We start from the raw sequence: 13,403 nt of genomic DNA, 5'->3' as shown, positions 1-13,403 counted from the left end.
GAGGTGTGTTAGCTTTGGCTGCTGTTGAGAGCTGTCATATCCACCAAATAGATGTGTCAAATGTTTTTCTTCAAGGTGACCTCTTTGATGAAGTATATATGAATCTTCCACAGGGGTTTCAACTACCTCAGGGATTTACTGCGCAGGGGAGAAACCAGTGTGCAGGCTCACTAAATCCCTATATGGATTGAAACAAGCCCCTCGACAATGGAATGTAAAACTAACAAATGCTCTTATCAAATTGGGATTTGTACAAAGCCATACAGATTACTCTTTGTTCATCAAGAAAACTGGAACATCTTTGGTGATATTGTTAGTATATGTTGATGATATGATAATTACTGGCAATGATCTTAGTCTTATTCAACAGACTAAAAGATTTCTACAAGCCATATTCAAGATGAAAGATCTAGGAGATCTCAGATATTTTATAGGTATTGAGTTTGCTAGATCACATGAAGGTATTGTGATGCATCAAAGGAAATACTCTCTTGAAATCATCTCTGAGGCTGGACTTGGAGCTGCTAAGCCAGCTTCCACACCTATTAATCCTTATGTTCAATTAACTACAAAAGAGTATGATGAAATAAATGGTACAGGAAAAGAAGACAAGTTACTGAAGGATCCAGCGGTGTACAGAAGACTAATAGGAAAGTTATTACATCTCAATGTCACCAGGCAAGACATTGCCTTTGCTACACAAACTCTGAGACAATTTCTACATCAACCAAAACAGTCACACCTCAATGCTGCTCTTAAGGTGGTGAAGTATGTCAAAGGCCAAGCAGGGCTTGGTGTACTATTTTCCAGCAAGAATAACAAACAATTGAAGGTCTATTGTGATTCAGATTGGGGAGCTTGCTTACACACCAGAAGGTCTGTTACAGGATTCATGGTTAAACTGGGAGACTCTCTAATATCATGGAAATCCAAAAACAAGGTACTATTTCTAGGAGTTCAGCTGAAGCTGAGTACAGGAGCATGGCAAGTGCAGTAGTTGAAGTTGTATGGATAACGAAGTTGTTTAAGGAGCTACATGCAGAGGTTGTAACTCCAGCTACTATCTATAATGATAGTAAATATGCTATACAGATTGCAGCAAATCCAGTACTACATGAAAGAACAAAGCACATAGAGTTGGACTGTCATTTTATAAGGGAGAAAATTCAGAATGGTTTAGTTAAAACTGAGTAGTTACATACAACATAACAAGAGGTTGATGTACTGACTAAGGGTCTAGGAAAGAATGAAGTCCAAAATAGACTCGGCCAATGTCACATGCAAATGAAGAGTAATAAGATTAGCATTCACACTTAAACTATTTCACAAGAATAACATCTTTAGTATGAGACACAACAAGACATGACTAAAGCAATTGTTAGCATACACAAAAGAGAAATAGAACATATATCCTCATAAGTAAATAGAGTCCAACCGGTGAAAGCCTATGAACACCGACTTGATATCATTCTTTCAACATAAATTAGAGGCAATGGAGAAAAATAACATGAAGTGTTGGGAACTTTTCCTCAAGTTTGATTGCTTTTAAAACAATTTTCCAAACAAGATTGTTACATCTCCAATACAAGAACAAATTAATTATAAACTAGTGTTAAATAGTCATATTACCAAACTAAAACAACCTTGTCCCTTCTAGTTTGAAGGATGATTAGCCTAACTTCAAACAAATGCAACCATGACAATTTAATTCAAAACAAATGAGCTGATGCGAAACAATGAGATTTCTAACAATTGAGGCTACTGCTAAGAGTAGTCATACACAAATTCATACAATCAATTCAAAATAAAGCAAAGAGAAAGGAATTTGGCAATTTTTGATAAAAAGATTACCCAAAGCATGGAAAAATAAACACTCTAATGCTTACCTGATTATGGGACCTATTCATGATTATGAGCTATGATTATAGACGTCTAAAGTTCATATATTATAAATAAAATATTTAAAAAATCATTTACTAAACAATTATTCTAGGGACAATATGACGAAACAGGACAATCCAATTAAGCTAAATTTCAACCATATTTATTTTTGTAATTTGTTGCTTATCATACAATGTTTCGGAATAACAGGAAAAAATATCTTTACTACTAAATTTGTATGTACTATACTTACTACTTGTTTCTTTTTTTACGAAAAAAAAGGGAAAAAAACAACTCAAATTGCCTAAAATCAAAATAAAATAATCTTTCACATCAAGCACGCACATCTCTGTTCTTGTGAAGGCAAAATTGAAGCTCTACACATGGGACAATCATTCTTCTTCAACAGCCATTGTTTGATGCAATCTATATGATACTCGTGTCCACATTGCAACTCTCCAATATTCTCCTCGTGTTCGTATACAGATAGGCATATAGAACAAATATCTGATTCTACCTCAGCTACTTCTACTACTTCGGTATCGATTTCATCTTTAGCAACAACATGATGAGTTCTTATTTTCAAATACTTCAACACATCGCCATCATCGTCCTCTTCCTCCTCAGGATCACGATCATACAGAGCACGAAACTCAATTCTTAAATTTCTCTCATGATCAATCAAACGACGAGTCCAGTAATTGATATAATCAAACGTTTCTCCACTAATCCGATTGAACTCAATTGGTAGAGCTGCAACATATACATCATCAATTTGTTCATCATAATATGGGAAAAGAGAGTATGGACTAATTAATGGTATAACTGGAGAGTATTCAGATTCAGCAGAGGACCAATAATTGGCGTGTGGATTATTATGAACATTGTGATCATGTCGTCTAGAAGGCTGATAATCAGGGCGCCTTGGAGCGTTACGCTGATTATAGCCTCGTTGTTGATGATTGCGATAATTGAGTGAAGAATGAATATGTGTGTGATTACGGAAAGAACGATGAGTTTGTCTATGAGCACTCATTGTTTATTTTTTTTTTATCAAGAAATTAACAACTTTTTTTGAGTTTGAACAGAAAATAGAGTAATGAGAATACAACTATAGTTTACATTGGAGCAAAGCATTTATAGAGATTATTTTATTCCCAGTGTAATTTGAATTGGGTTTATAACTCAAAAGAAGCGTTAATTTCCCTTCTTAGTTGGTTTTGTAGTTTGATTTGGTTTGGATTTAAATTAGGAAAAGGAAACAATAGAATATTTTATAGATTGTAGATTTAGTCCATAAATGTTTGATATATATTTGCATACATTAATTTTAACATGTATATTGATTAGTTTATATGCCTTCTTAACTCAATTAAATCACTTTTAAGTATAGTCAAATTTATATATTTTGGTGTAAACATTCGATGCAAATAATTATTGGTCTATAGAGAATTTCCTTTGTTTAATTCACCAAGGATGATTTACACAGAAAATCATATTAGCTTGTCTATTAACTGTTGCAATCATTCACAATATGTTAGGTCATAACAGTTGCAACATTGAATTATCCTCTCTCAATTTATCAATTTGTTGAAAAGAGCTTATAGATCATGATCTTAAAAAAACCATATATTACAAAAGATATAACAAAATAGGATTAATTATTTAGTAACATGTGAACAAGTATAAATGTTCAACAAGTGCATACCCAAATATAGGTGTCTAAATAAAAATTGTGAACAAGTTTAAGAGGCCGCATATGTAATTGGCCAAAGAAAAACAGAAAAGAGAAAAAAAAAACAATGTTGCTAATCTTTACTTTTATAAATAATAATATTAATTACTACGTGAACTTAATATGCGAGAACAAAAAAAAACAATCCTAAATTATGCATGTGTATATATTTAAGGCCTCTTATTATAATTTGGCTTTAAACCACTAAATATTAACTCAATCCCTAGATCATCTCAATCTTTCCCAGCTGAACGATTTATCTCGATATAATATTTTCAACTCTATGAGATTTAGATAAGAGTGACCGAATATCAAATTCAAGGGTTAGAACCTTAAGTTTATTTGTTTTCCCAAGAAAAACTAGATATTAAGACACATGTTAATGTTTGCAACCACGAATCAATTATTAAGAACTAAAAGAAGGTCGATATCTTAATTTTCGATAATCATGCAACACACGAACATTATTCCTGAGTTTCATAACCTCAGTAGAGGATTTAGCTACTCTCATGTTTGAAGATTAAAGAAAAACAAGAATAATAATTGAAAAAAATTCATGAAGCTTTGAATATAAAAACTTGAAAAATAATAGTAGTATTCTTTGTTCTTCACAAAAAAGAGAGAAATATAGGAACTAAAACGGATAGAAGAAAAAAAAAACATAAACTAAAAATTAAGAGAGAAAAAAATACTTGGACTCTATTCATCAGGCTCGAATTCTCATTCTTGAACGATTCTGCTACTTTTATTCAACCAACTACTTACTCGCTATAGACTAAATTAACTAAAAATACTAACAATTGAAAAGCATGAGTTTGATATTGATCCCTAAATTGTCGATCAGAGTCATCAGGTTCAGCAAACGATCTATAATTTGCGTGTGGATCATTACGAACATTGTGATCATGTTGTCTAGCTTGGGTCGTCGATTTCTCGAAGGAGAATTTGAATATGGGCTCTAGAGGTGCCTGTGTTAGTAGGGTGTCTCCCTTATGCTTCTCTTTAGTAAGATTTCGCACGAACGGCTTGATTCCTTATTCAGATTCCGAATTGTTATTAAGAGGTCGTAGGCTGATAATCTAGGCGCCTTGGAGCGTGTAACACGGATTATTGCCTCGTTGTTGTTGATGATTGCGTTGTTGTTGACGTTGTTGATGATTGCGATAGTTGGGTGAAGAGTGAATATGTTTAATTTGTGATTACGGGAAGAACAATGAGTTTTCTATGATTACTCATTATTTCTTTTTGATCAACAAATTAGTTCTTTTGAGTTTGAGCAGAAAATAATGTAACAAGGATACAACTATAGTTTGGATTGGAGATAGAGTTTAATTTGGATTGAGTTTAACTCAAAAAGAAACGTTAATTTCCATTAATATGTTTTACTAAATAGATTTTTAGTTTGATTTGGTTTGGGCTCAAATAATTTTTAATGACAATTATAATTTGTCTTTAAAAAATATCCTTTATTCAATTTGTTGAAAAGAGCTTATGATATATCATGATCTAAAAAATTTCATATATTACAACAGATAGAACAAAGGAAAGTAATGTGAACAAGTTTAGATGCTCAACAAGTACATTCCCAAATATAGGTGTCTAAATGAAAAAATGTGTGTCTATTTGTTCTTGTTATCTTATTTACTTCAATGTGTGTATTTGTAGTGAACTTTGTTGGTAGGGAATTTAAGCGCAATTGAAGTGTGGACTTTAGGTAAAACAAAAAGGCGCAATGAAGAAAAGAGTGTATAATTTCTTTTGCTGGTTATATTGTAGACAATAAAATTCGCGTCGAGAAAACAATAATCAAGAACGGAAANCGCAGGTCAACCGCATGTTAGCGGACACTTCGAATGCTTAAACCCTTCTCGAAGTGTAAATTGAACCCCGAACCCTCTTTGGTATTTTCAAATGATTTTTTCTGTTTAAATCTTTGAAAATTATAAGTTTTCTTAATTTCTTTAAAAAATTAAGTGGCGACTCTTTTCTAAGTATTTTTCTCAAATTGTTTTATACTTGGAACATTTCAAAAGTGATTTTTCTAAAGGTTAGGAAAATTACGGCATAACACTTAAACTTGTAGCTTTATAGAGAATTTTATGGCGTTTGTACCACGGATTTTCTCTAGCTCCTTGTTTAGAATTTTCTGTCTTCTTTCTGAATTATGAAGACCCCTATTTATAGTGTTAAAATAGGGGAGTTGTGATTGGAATAGGATTTCCTTCGGCCAATCAGATTTAAGTGACATGACATATGGGCTTTAATTAAATTCATATTTTGAATTTAAATAATTAACTCAATTATATCAATCCATAATATTTATTTGGACTAATATATTAATGAATTTAATATAATCCGAATCATTTTATAAATTTATATTTAATAAATTTTAAATGATTACAGACTTATTTTGATAAGCTTTTTAAATGAATTTTTCAAAAAATTATTTTTTGTAAAAAGTAGTTTGTGTTTGACTAATTCATTTGCAAAGTGTTTTTTTTATATACATGGATTGTGTTTGATAAATGTTTTCGAAAAAGTATTTTTGAATGTCATATTATGAAAAGGGACAAATTTCTATTTACCATTGACAATGAAACATAGGAAATCCAAAATTTGAGGATAAGATCCATAAGTCATGTCTATAACAGTTAGTCCAAATTTTTTTCCCCTTAAAGATACATTGCATTTGCACGCACACAGAGACAAGAAAGATAAAGAATATATTCCTGTTTTCTACAAAGAAAAATCCAAAGGTGAACATAAATTAATAACTTTCTCATAATAAAATCCATCATATATTTGTGAACTATAGAATATCTAATCTAACTTATTCTATGCTTGACAAAGAAAACGTGTACGAGAGTTCTACAAATAATGAACTAGTTGTGGTAGTTAAATTATGTACATTTTAGTGTCAAAATTTTGGAAATTATAAACTAGTATGTGGCATATCCAGTTTTACCCACACTTACTCGGACACGTAGTTAATTACAGGTTCAATTGAATTTATAACTTAGATATGAATTTATAATTTTAAAAATACAATGATTTAATATTAAGAATTTTAAGATTAAACTCAAAAATACAATGAGTTGATGCGCACATTTTGTTCATCTAAAATATCACTCATCCAACTTGGGTTACCAAAATTATGAATTCAAATGATAGAGACATTTTATATGATATTAAAGTAAAATTAAATAAATAAATAAAATATATAAAAAAGAAGCAAAATTAAATATTTTTTTTATTACAAAAAATTGTTCTGTGGTACTTGAACAATGTTGATTTCTAGAATTAAAGTTCATCACTAAAAAGAGAAGAAAAATAAGTACTCCACAATCAATCAAGTACATGATTTAACCTTTTAATAGCATAAATATGAGAATAGACCACGAATTTACATGCCCCATATTTTTGCCTACCAACCAAATATAAAATAAAACAATCTCATATTTAATCTCGAAATTATTATTCATAAACAATGAATTTTACTTTGAAATCATTAATTCTTATCCCATCAACGAAACAATCCGAGAAAAGTCTCTTCCTTCAGTCAACTAGAGTAATAAATGAACTAGTGGATCATTGCGTCAGATGTCATAACAAACTACTACTATATACTTTCTATAAATAAAAAGAGCATAATGCTTCTGTAACAACAAATGTCACCTTCTTTTTTTCTCTCTTTCCTCTCAAATACATGTGCTCATTTCACCAAAAAAAAAAAAATCTCACCATCCATCACCAAATCTTGAAAAAAAATTTCTTGTGTATTGTCTTTTTATAAGGCAAATCGATTTCGATTCTTGAATAATTCACATCACTTATGCTTCTATATATCTTACTTTAAAATGTTCAATTTTCTCACATTCCTCTGCTTTGTCATTTCCTTCTCAGTTCTTGCTTCATCTCAACTTGATGAATTCATTTTCACAAAATTCAATCAACCAAACAACAACATAACCTTAAGTGGAGTAGCAAAAATAAGCCAAAATGGGTTTATTCAATTAACCAATGACACAAGTAGACTAATAGGACATGCTTTTTACTCTTCACCTTTCCACTTCAAAACTACTAATGCCTCTACCTTCTCTTTCTCAACGTGTTTCGCGTTGGCCATAGTCCCCGAGTATCCAAAACTCGGGGGCCATGGCCTAGCGTTCACAATTTCTCCGTCAAAAGACTTTAGTACAGCTCTTCCGAGCCAGTACTTAGGTCTGCTCAATGCTAGTGATATTGGTAACTTCTCTAACCATATTTTTGCTGTTGAATTCGACACTGTACGTGATTTTGAGTTTGGTGATATTGATGATAACCATGTTGGTGTTAATATTAACAGCTTAGAATCAAATAAATCAGCTGCAGCTGGCTATTTTATTAACGATCAAAATGTGAAACAAGATTTGAATCTTAAAAGTGGGAAAGTCATTCTTGTTTGGGTTGAATATGATTCTGTTACAAAATTAGTTAATGTAACTCTTTCACCAAATTCTTTAAAACCAAAAATTCCTCTTTTATCTTATAATTTTGATGTCTCTACAATTTTTAAAGAAAATATGTATGTTGGCTTCTCTGCTTCTACTGGTTTGCTTGCTAGTTCACATTACATTTTGGGTTGGAGTTTTAAGTTAAATGGAGAAGCAAAGTCACTTGACTTGGATTCTCTACCATCACTTCCTGGACCTAAGAAGAAGCACAGAAGACTAATTATTGTCATCTCGATTATAGTGTTTGTGTTTGCGTTAATTTCAATCTTGATTGCTTTTTATACAATACGGAGATTCAAGAATGCTGACGTGATTGAGCAGTGGGAGCTTGAGATTGGTCCTCATAGATATTCGTATGATGAACTCAAGAAAGGTACTAGAGGTTTTAAGGAGAGTGAACTACTCGGGCGAGGTGGATTTGGGAAAGTTTACAAAGGTGTTTTGAGAAATTCAAAAGCAGAAATTGCTGTGAAACGAATTTCTCATGAATCTAAACAAGGGTTGAGGGAATTTGTGTCTGAGATTGCGAGCATTGGAAGACTCCGTCATAGGAATTTGGTTCAATTGTTAGGATGGTGTAGACGTCGTGGTGATTTGTTGCTTGTGTATGAGTTTATGCCTAATGGAAGTTTGGATAACTTCTTGTTTGATGAGCCAAAAATGGTGTTGACATGGGAACAAAGGTTCAAGATTATCAAAGGGGTTGCTTCTGGTTTACTTTACTTACATGAAGGCTATGAACAAGTCGTGGTACATCGAGACATTAAGGCTAGTAATGTGTTACTAGATGGTGAATTAAATGGTAAGTTAGGGGATTTTGGACTTGCTAGATTGTATGAGCATGGGTCTAATCCGTCCACGACTAAAGTTGTAGGTACATTAGGGTACCTTGCACCAGAATTACCAAGAACAGGACGAGCCACTACAAAGACTGATGTGTTTGCCTTTGGTGCTTTGTTACTCGAGGTGGTTTGTGGACGTAGGCCAATTGAACACAAAGCAGGACCCGAGGAGTTTGTTCTCGTGGACTTGGCGTGGGATAAATGGAGAGAAGGTAAAATACTTGACATTGTGGACTATAGATTGAAAGGCGAATACAATGAGAGTGAAGTTTTGATGGTGTTAAAATTGGGACTAATGTGCTCAAATAACAAGCCATTGGCGCGACCAAGTATTAGGCAAGTTGTAAGATACTTTGAAGGTGAAATTGGGATGCCTGAGGCTCCAACAACACAAGGTTCTGATGATCTTGAAGGATTTGGATTCGATGAAAGTGAACGTTGGAATTCCTTAGCATCGACTAGTATTATGATCAAGTCAAGTTCATTTACATGTTTGTCTAATGGAGATGAAAATAGTACTAATTATGTTTCCTCTTCTACTTTACCACTTCCACTTCTATATAGTGGTGAATGTACCTAGATATTAATGTGAACTAGCATTGCAAACTTTTCTATATTTTCCTGAAGAACACTAATGTACATTGTTTTTTCCTTTTCTTTGTGTTACCTCTTTGTAGTAGTTTTTTTCCCACAGAAAACTTAGGAAGCTTCCCGGTATTTCAGTGAGAACCTGTTTCCACCATGTGTTTTCCCAGTGACCTGGTTCGATTGGAAATGGGTGGAAAAATCATGTTTTATAATACAATTTTTTCATTGATTCACGATGGAAAAAGTCTTTGTTTCTAGTAGTGAATCTGAAGGTTTCTTCAGTTGAACAATAGATAAACATTGATGGAACTATGAACAAATGTGGCTATTCCAAAGTTCTTCTGTGTTTGTTGTCAATGACGCAATCTGAATTTTCACTAAGAGGAAATAAAATATAAAGAAGTAAACACACTGAGAAGTCAATGGAATTCGACATCTATATATATCAATAAGATATATTGTGTAATTTTCCAACGAAGCAAGCTCAAATGAACCCTTGTGCCCCTAACTCCGCCATGTATATGAAATTAACCAAACTTTGTGGTTAACACACACTTGATATTATAGGAAAATTAACCAAACTTTGTGGTCAACAAACATTGAAAATTATAGGAAAATTAACAAAACTTTATGGTCAACAAACATTGAAAATTAAAGGAAAATTAACCAAATTTTGTGGTGAACAAACATTGAAAAAATATGGTTTCTAAAGTCCGTCATCAGTCATCACCAAAACTGTATTTGACATTAGTCTAATAAAGTAATGTTAAAGGCAAAATGATCAACAAAGAGAAGTGATATAGTAGTTGTGTTATCATTTTTTTTTTTTTGGTTTTCCCGCCCCTGGTGTCCGGAGTCGACATTAGAGCCTGAGTAAATCCGAACTATGCAATATAGGACCCATTCAGAGATAATGCTCCCAACTGAATTTTCTCGAAACCAAGACCTCTGGTTTTTTATATCATTATAAAGCATAGTGCCTTTTCTGATGCCACCACAATTGAATGGACATAGAGTTAAATAATACATAGTTTATTGAAATGTAATTTAGATTATATTGCCTAGGCAAATAATTTCAACTTAGCCCTCTTTTGGATTTTGGATTTAACACTTCCAAACTCTTTTTAAAAAAAAGAATATTAACAGCCACTAATAGTTCAGTGGTGAAGTTGTTGACTAAAGTCTTTTAAGGGAATATAAAATCTTCCAAATAAGAACATGGGATTGAGAATAGATTTTGATATAACGCGTGTTTCTGACCCAATATAAACGATCATAGAGTCAGAGAGTCAGATTTAGGATTTAAATATTATTCAATGATTATAATATGATCAAATTTTTGAATACCTAGAAAATTATGTGATTTGTCATGTATGTCTACTTATTAAATTTTATAATAATTTAAATATTTATTTATACACCTTCAAAGTTTGAAAGCATAAATATCAACTGAAATCAAATTATACAAATACGGTACGATTATGTATTATGTATTTTTATTTTTATTTTAGAGTTGACAAAGTCTAGCAGAAGCAGTCTTTGATGACTTATAAAATGGGGCCCAGTGTTCTTCACGCTGCTACTTTTGTTTCTTGTCTTTTTGTTTGGCCCACTTAATTTATTTCCAACTAAATTAAAAGATAAGGCAACTCAGTGGATTTCATCCTCAAAGGATGATAATTGGATGAGAAACAGATTCGGGATTTGAATTTTATAAATTTGAGTTTGAAATTTTATCATAATTTATTTAATTTATTGGTTCAAATTAATTATTTATATTTGGTTACGTAGTGAGTTATTAAAATACATATAACATTCTAACCAAAATTATTGAATTCGAAAGAATTAGTACATCTAATAACTTTACGTTGCCTAGAGGCGGACCACCCTATAGGGTGGGGGCACGTGCACCCGTTAACTTCAAAAAAATCATGTGTATATATGTATATCTATTTTGAGAAACTGACACAAATTATGATATAATTAACTGTGCACCCTTGAAAAGTATATGTTTGTCATTGTGTTGTTGGTACAAGCTAGATAAACCACTCATAAGACCTGGGTTCAAATCTAGCTACAATGTTATTTTTATTTTTTAAGTTTATCTTAGGACTCATATTTGAGCTAAGGTAATATTGATGCATCCAAAATTTTCAAATCTTGGGTTCGCCTCTGACGTTGACTTACCAGGGGCGGCTCTACAACATTGCAAAAAAAGCAATTGCCTTAGGCCCCAAAATTTAAGGGGCCTCATTTAAAAAAATAAAAAAAAAAGTTATAAGTATTTTTTTAAAAAAATATCGAGTATTATTTGTAGAAAATAAGAACTTTTTATAAAAGAGCAAAGAAGTAATAGAAATTTGACAAATTATGAATACTATGTCTCAAGAAAGATCAAATAATTGACTATAATAAACTTCATAAAAAATATATATTCAAATTTAAGGCCTCCACTCGGATTTGACTTTAGGCCACCAATTTATTAGAGCCGCCCCCGTGACTTACCATCTGAGCCTTCTTTTTAATCCCAATGGATTCGTCAAGTGGCATGACTTATGAAGACTTAAAACCTTTAATTCATTTTTTTTGTTTGATATTTTGAATTTTCCTAGGCTGGTTAAGTTGAATGTATGTTATGTGGGGTTCATTAAATGGAATGTCTCTTTAATTATCATATGTTTTTCTATTTTAAATTTGAATTCGAGATTTTTAATTAAGAGTGAAAGAATTTTATATATCTCATCACATCATTTGGTAATCAACTTAACTTTTAAATAAAAAAAATAAAAAAGATCTTATTCATCTCATCACACTAATTGATTATTAATTTAACGTTTAAATGCTAAAAGCTAATATCAAAGCAATAATTTGGTAGAATTGGGTCTACCTGCTTTTAAGACTTGTAAAAAGAAAATTTCGTCAACCAAATTTGATATTCCATACCACTGTTGAAATGGTGGACACATCATGTATATATTTCTTTTAAGTTTTCGATATTTGGTATTCACATTAGCGTTGGATTAATATCAATAATTTTTTCATATTGAGTGCTCGAATTCGAACCTCTGATTTTTATTTTTTTTGGTTTTTGATGTTTGATATTTACATTAGAGCCAGAATGATATCAAGGATTTCTTCATATTTAGGCTCGAATCCGAATATTCGATTGAAGAAAGAACAACTTTATCCAATGTACGATATCCTTTACATACAATTTAACAACTTACTTCATTCGTCTTAATTTATGCGGTAAAATTAATACAAAACAAAATTAAGAAAGAAGAAGATTATGAATTTTGAAATATTATAAATATGTAAAAATATAAATTTATAGTGGACTACAAAATCAAATTTCTCTAAGTATAATCGTAACTCCCTCGTCTTCCCTTTCATTATTCGTTCTTCTTTTTTCTACTATAAATAAATATTAAGTTTCTGCCAAATTATTATTACTCCATTAGGTACTATATGTTAAATTATCATAAAATGATATTTAATAAATAAAAATAGTTATGAAATCAACTTGGACTTCAAAGTAAACTGAAAAATAAATGATTTTCTCATATTTTTTTTTAATCAATTTGGTATTACAAATCTTTCAATAATCAACTTCCTTTTAGTGTAATGTAACCATCACTAAGGAGATCTATTATTATATTATTATCTATCAATTTCTTTTATCAAAAACGCATCAACTACTTTGTTTGTTCAGTTCGTTTGTTTTTATCTTAAATTAAAAATATGCGACCTAAACATGTCAGATTAAGTTTTAAATTATAAGAAAAAATATATATATTTTTTTTTAACGGAATTAAAAAATAGCACAAACAAAATACTTATTACTTGATCAAAAAATCAAATAAA

At 31.3% G+C, this 13,403-nt stretch overlaps 2 protein-coding genes across 2 annotated transcripts; one reads left to right on the top strand and one right to left on the bottom strand.

Annotated features, from left to right (window-relative positions):
* Positions 1-2,209: 2,209 nt before the first annotated feature.
* LOC125864112 (probable E3 ubiquitin-protein ligase ZFP1) lies at positions 2,210-2,917 on the bottom strand. The gene has a single exon (XM_049544042.1). It carries the CDS (start codon positions 2,915-2,917, stop codon positions 2,210-2,212), a length of 708 nt encoding a protein of 235 aa, XP_049399999.1.
* A 4,414-nt stretch (positions 2,918-7,331) lies between these two features.
* LOC125865974 (L-type lectin-domain containing receptor kinase S.4-like) lies at positions 7,332-9,607 on the top strand. Its single transcript, XM_049546250.1, has one exon. It carries the CDS (start codon positions 7,474-7,476, stop codon positions 9,529-9,531), a length of 2,058 nt encoding a protein of 685 aa, XP_049402207.1. The 5' UTR covers positions 7,332-7,473; the 3' UTR covers positions 9,532-9,607.
* Positions 9,608-13,403: the final 3,796 nt, after the last annotated feature.

This window comes from Solanum stenotomum, chromosome 5 (genome assembly GCF_019186545.1).
Source record: "Solanum stenotomum isolate F172 chromosome 5, ASM1918654v1, whole genome shotgun sequence".
Lineage (NCBI taxonomy): Eukaryota > Viridiplantae > Streptophyta > Magnoliopsida > Solanales > Solanaceae > Solanum > Solanum stenotomum.
The sequence above is the reverse complement of the archived record's forward strand: the minus strand, read 5'-3'. Positions and strand labels throughout refer to the sequence as shown.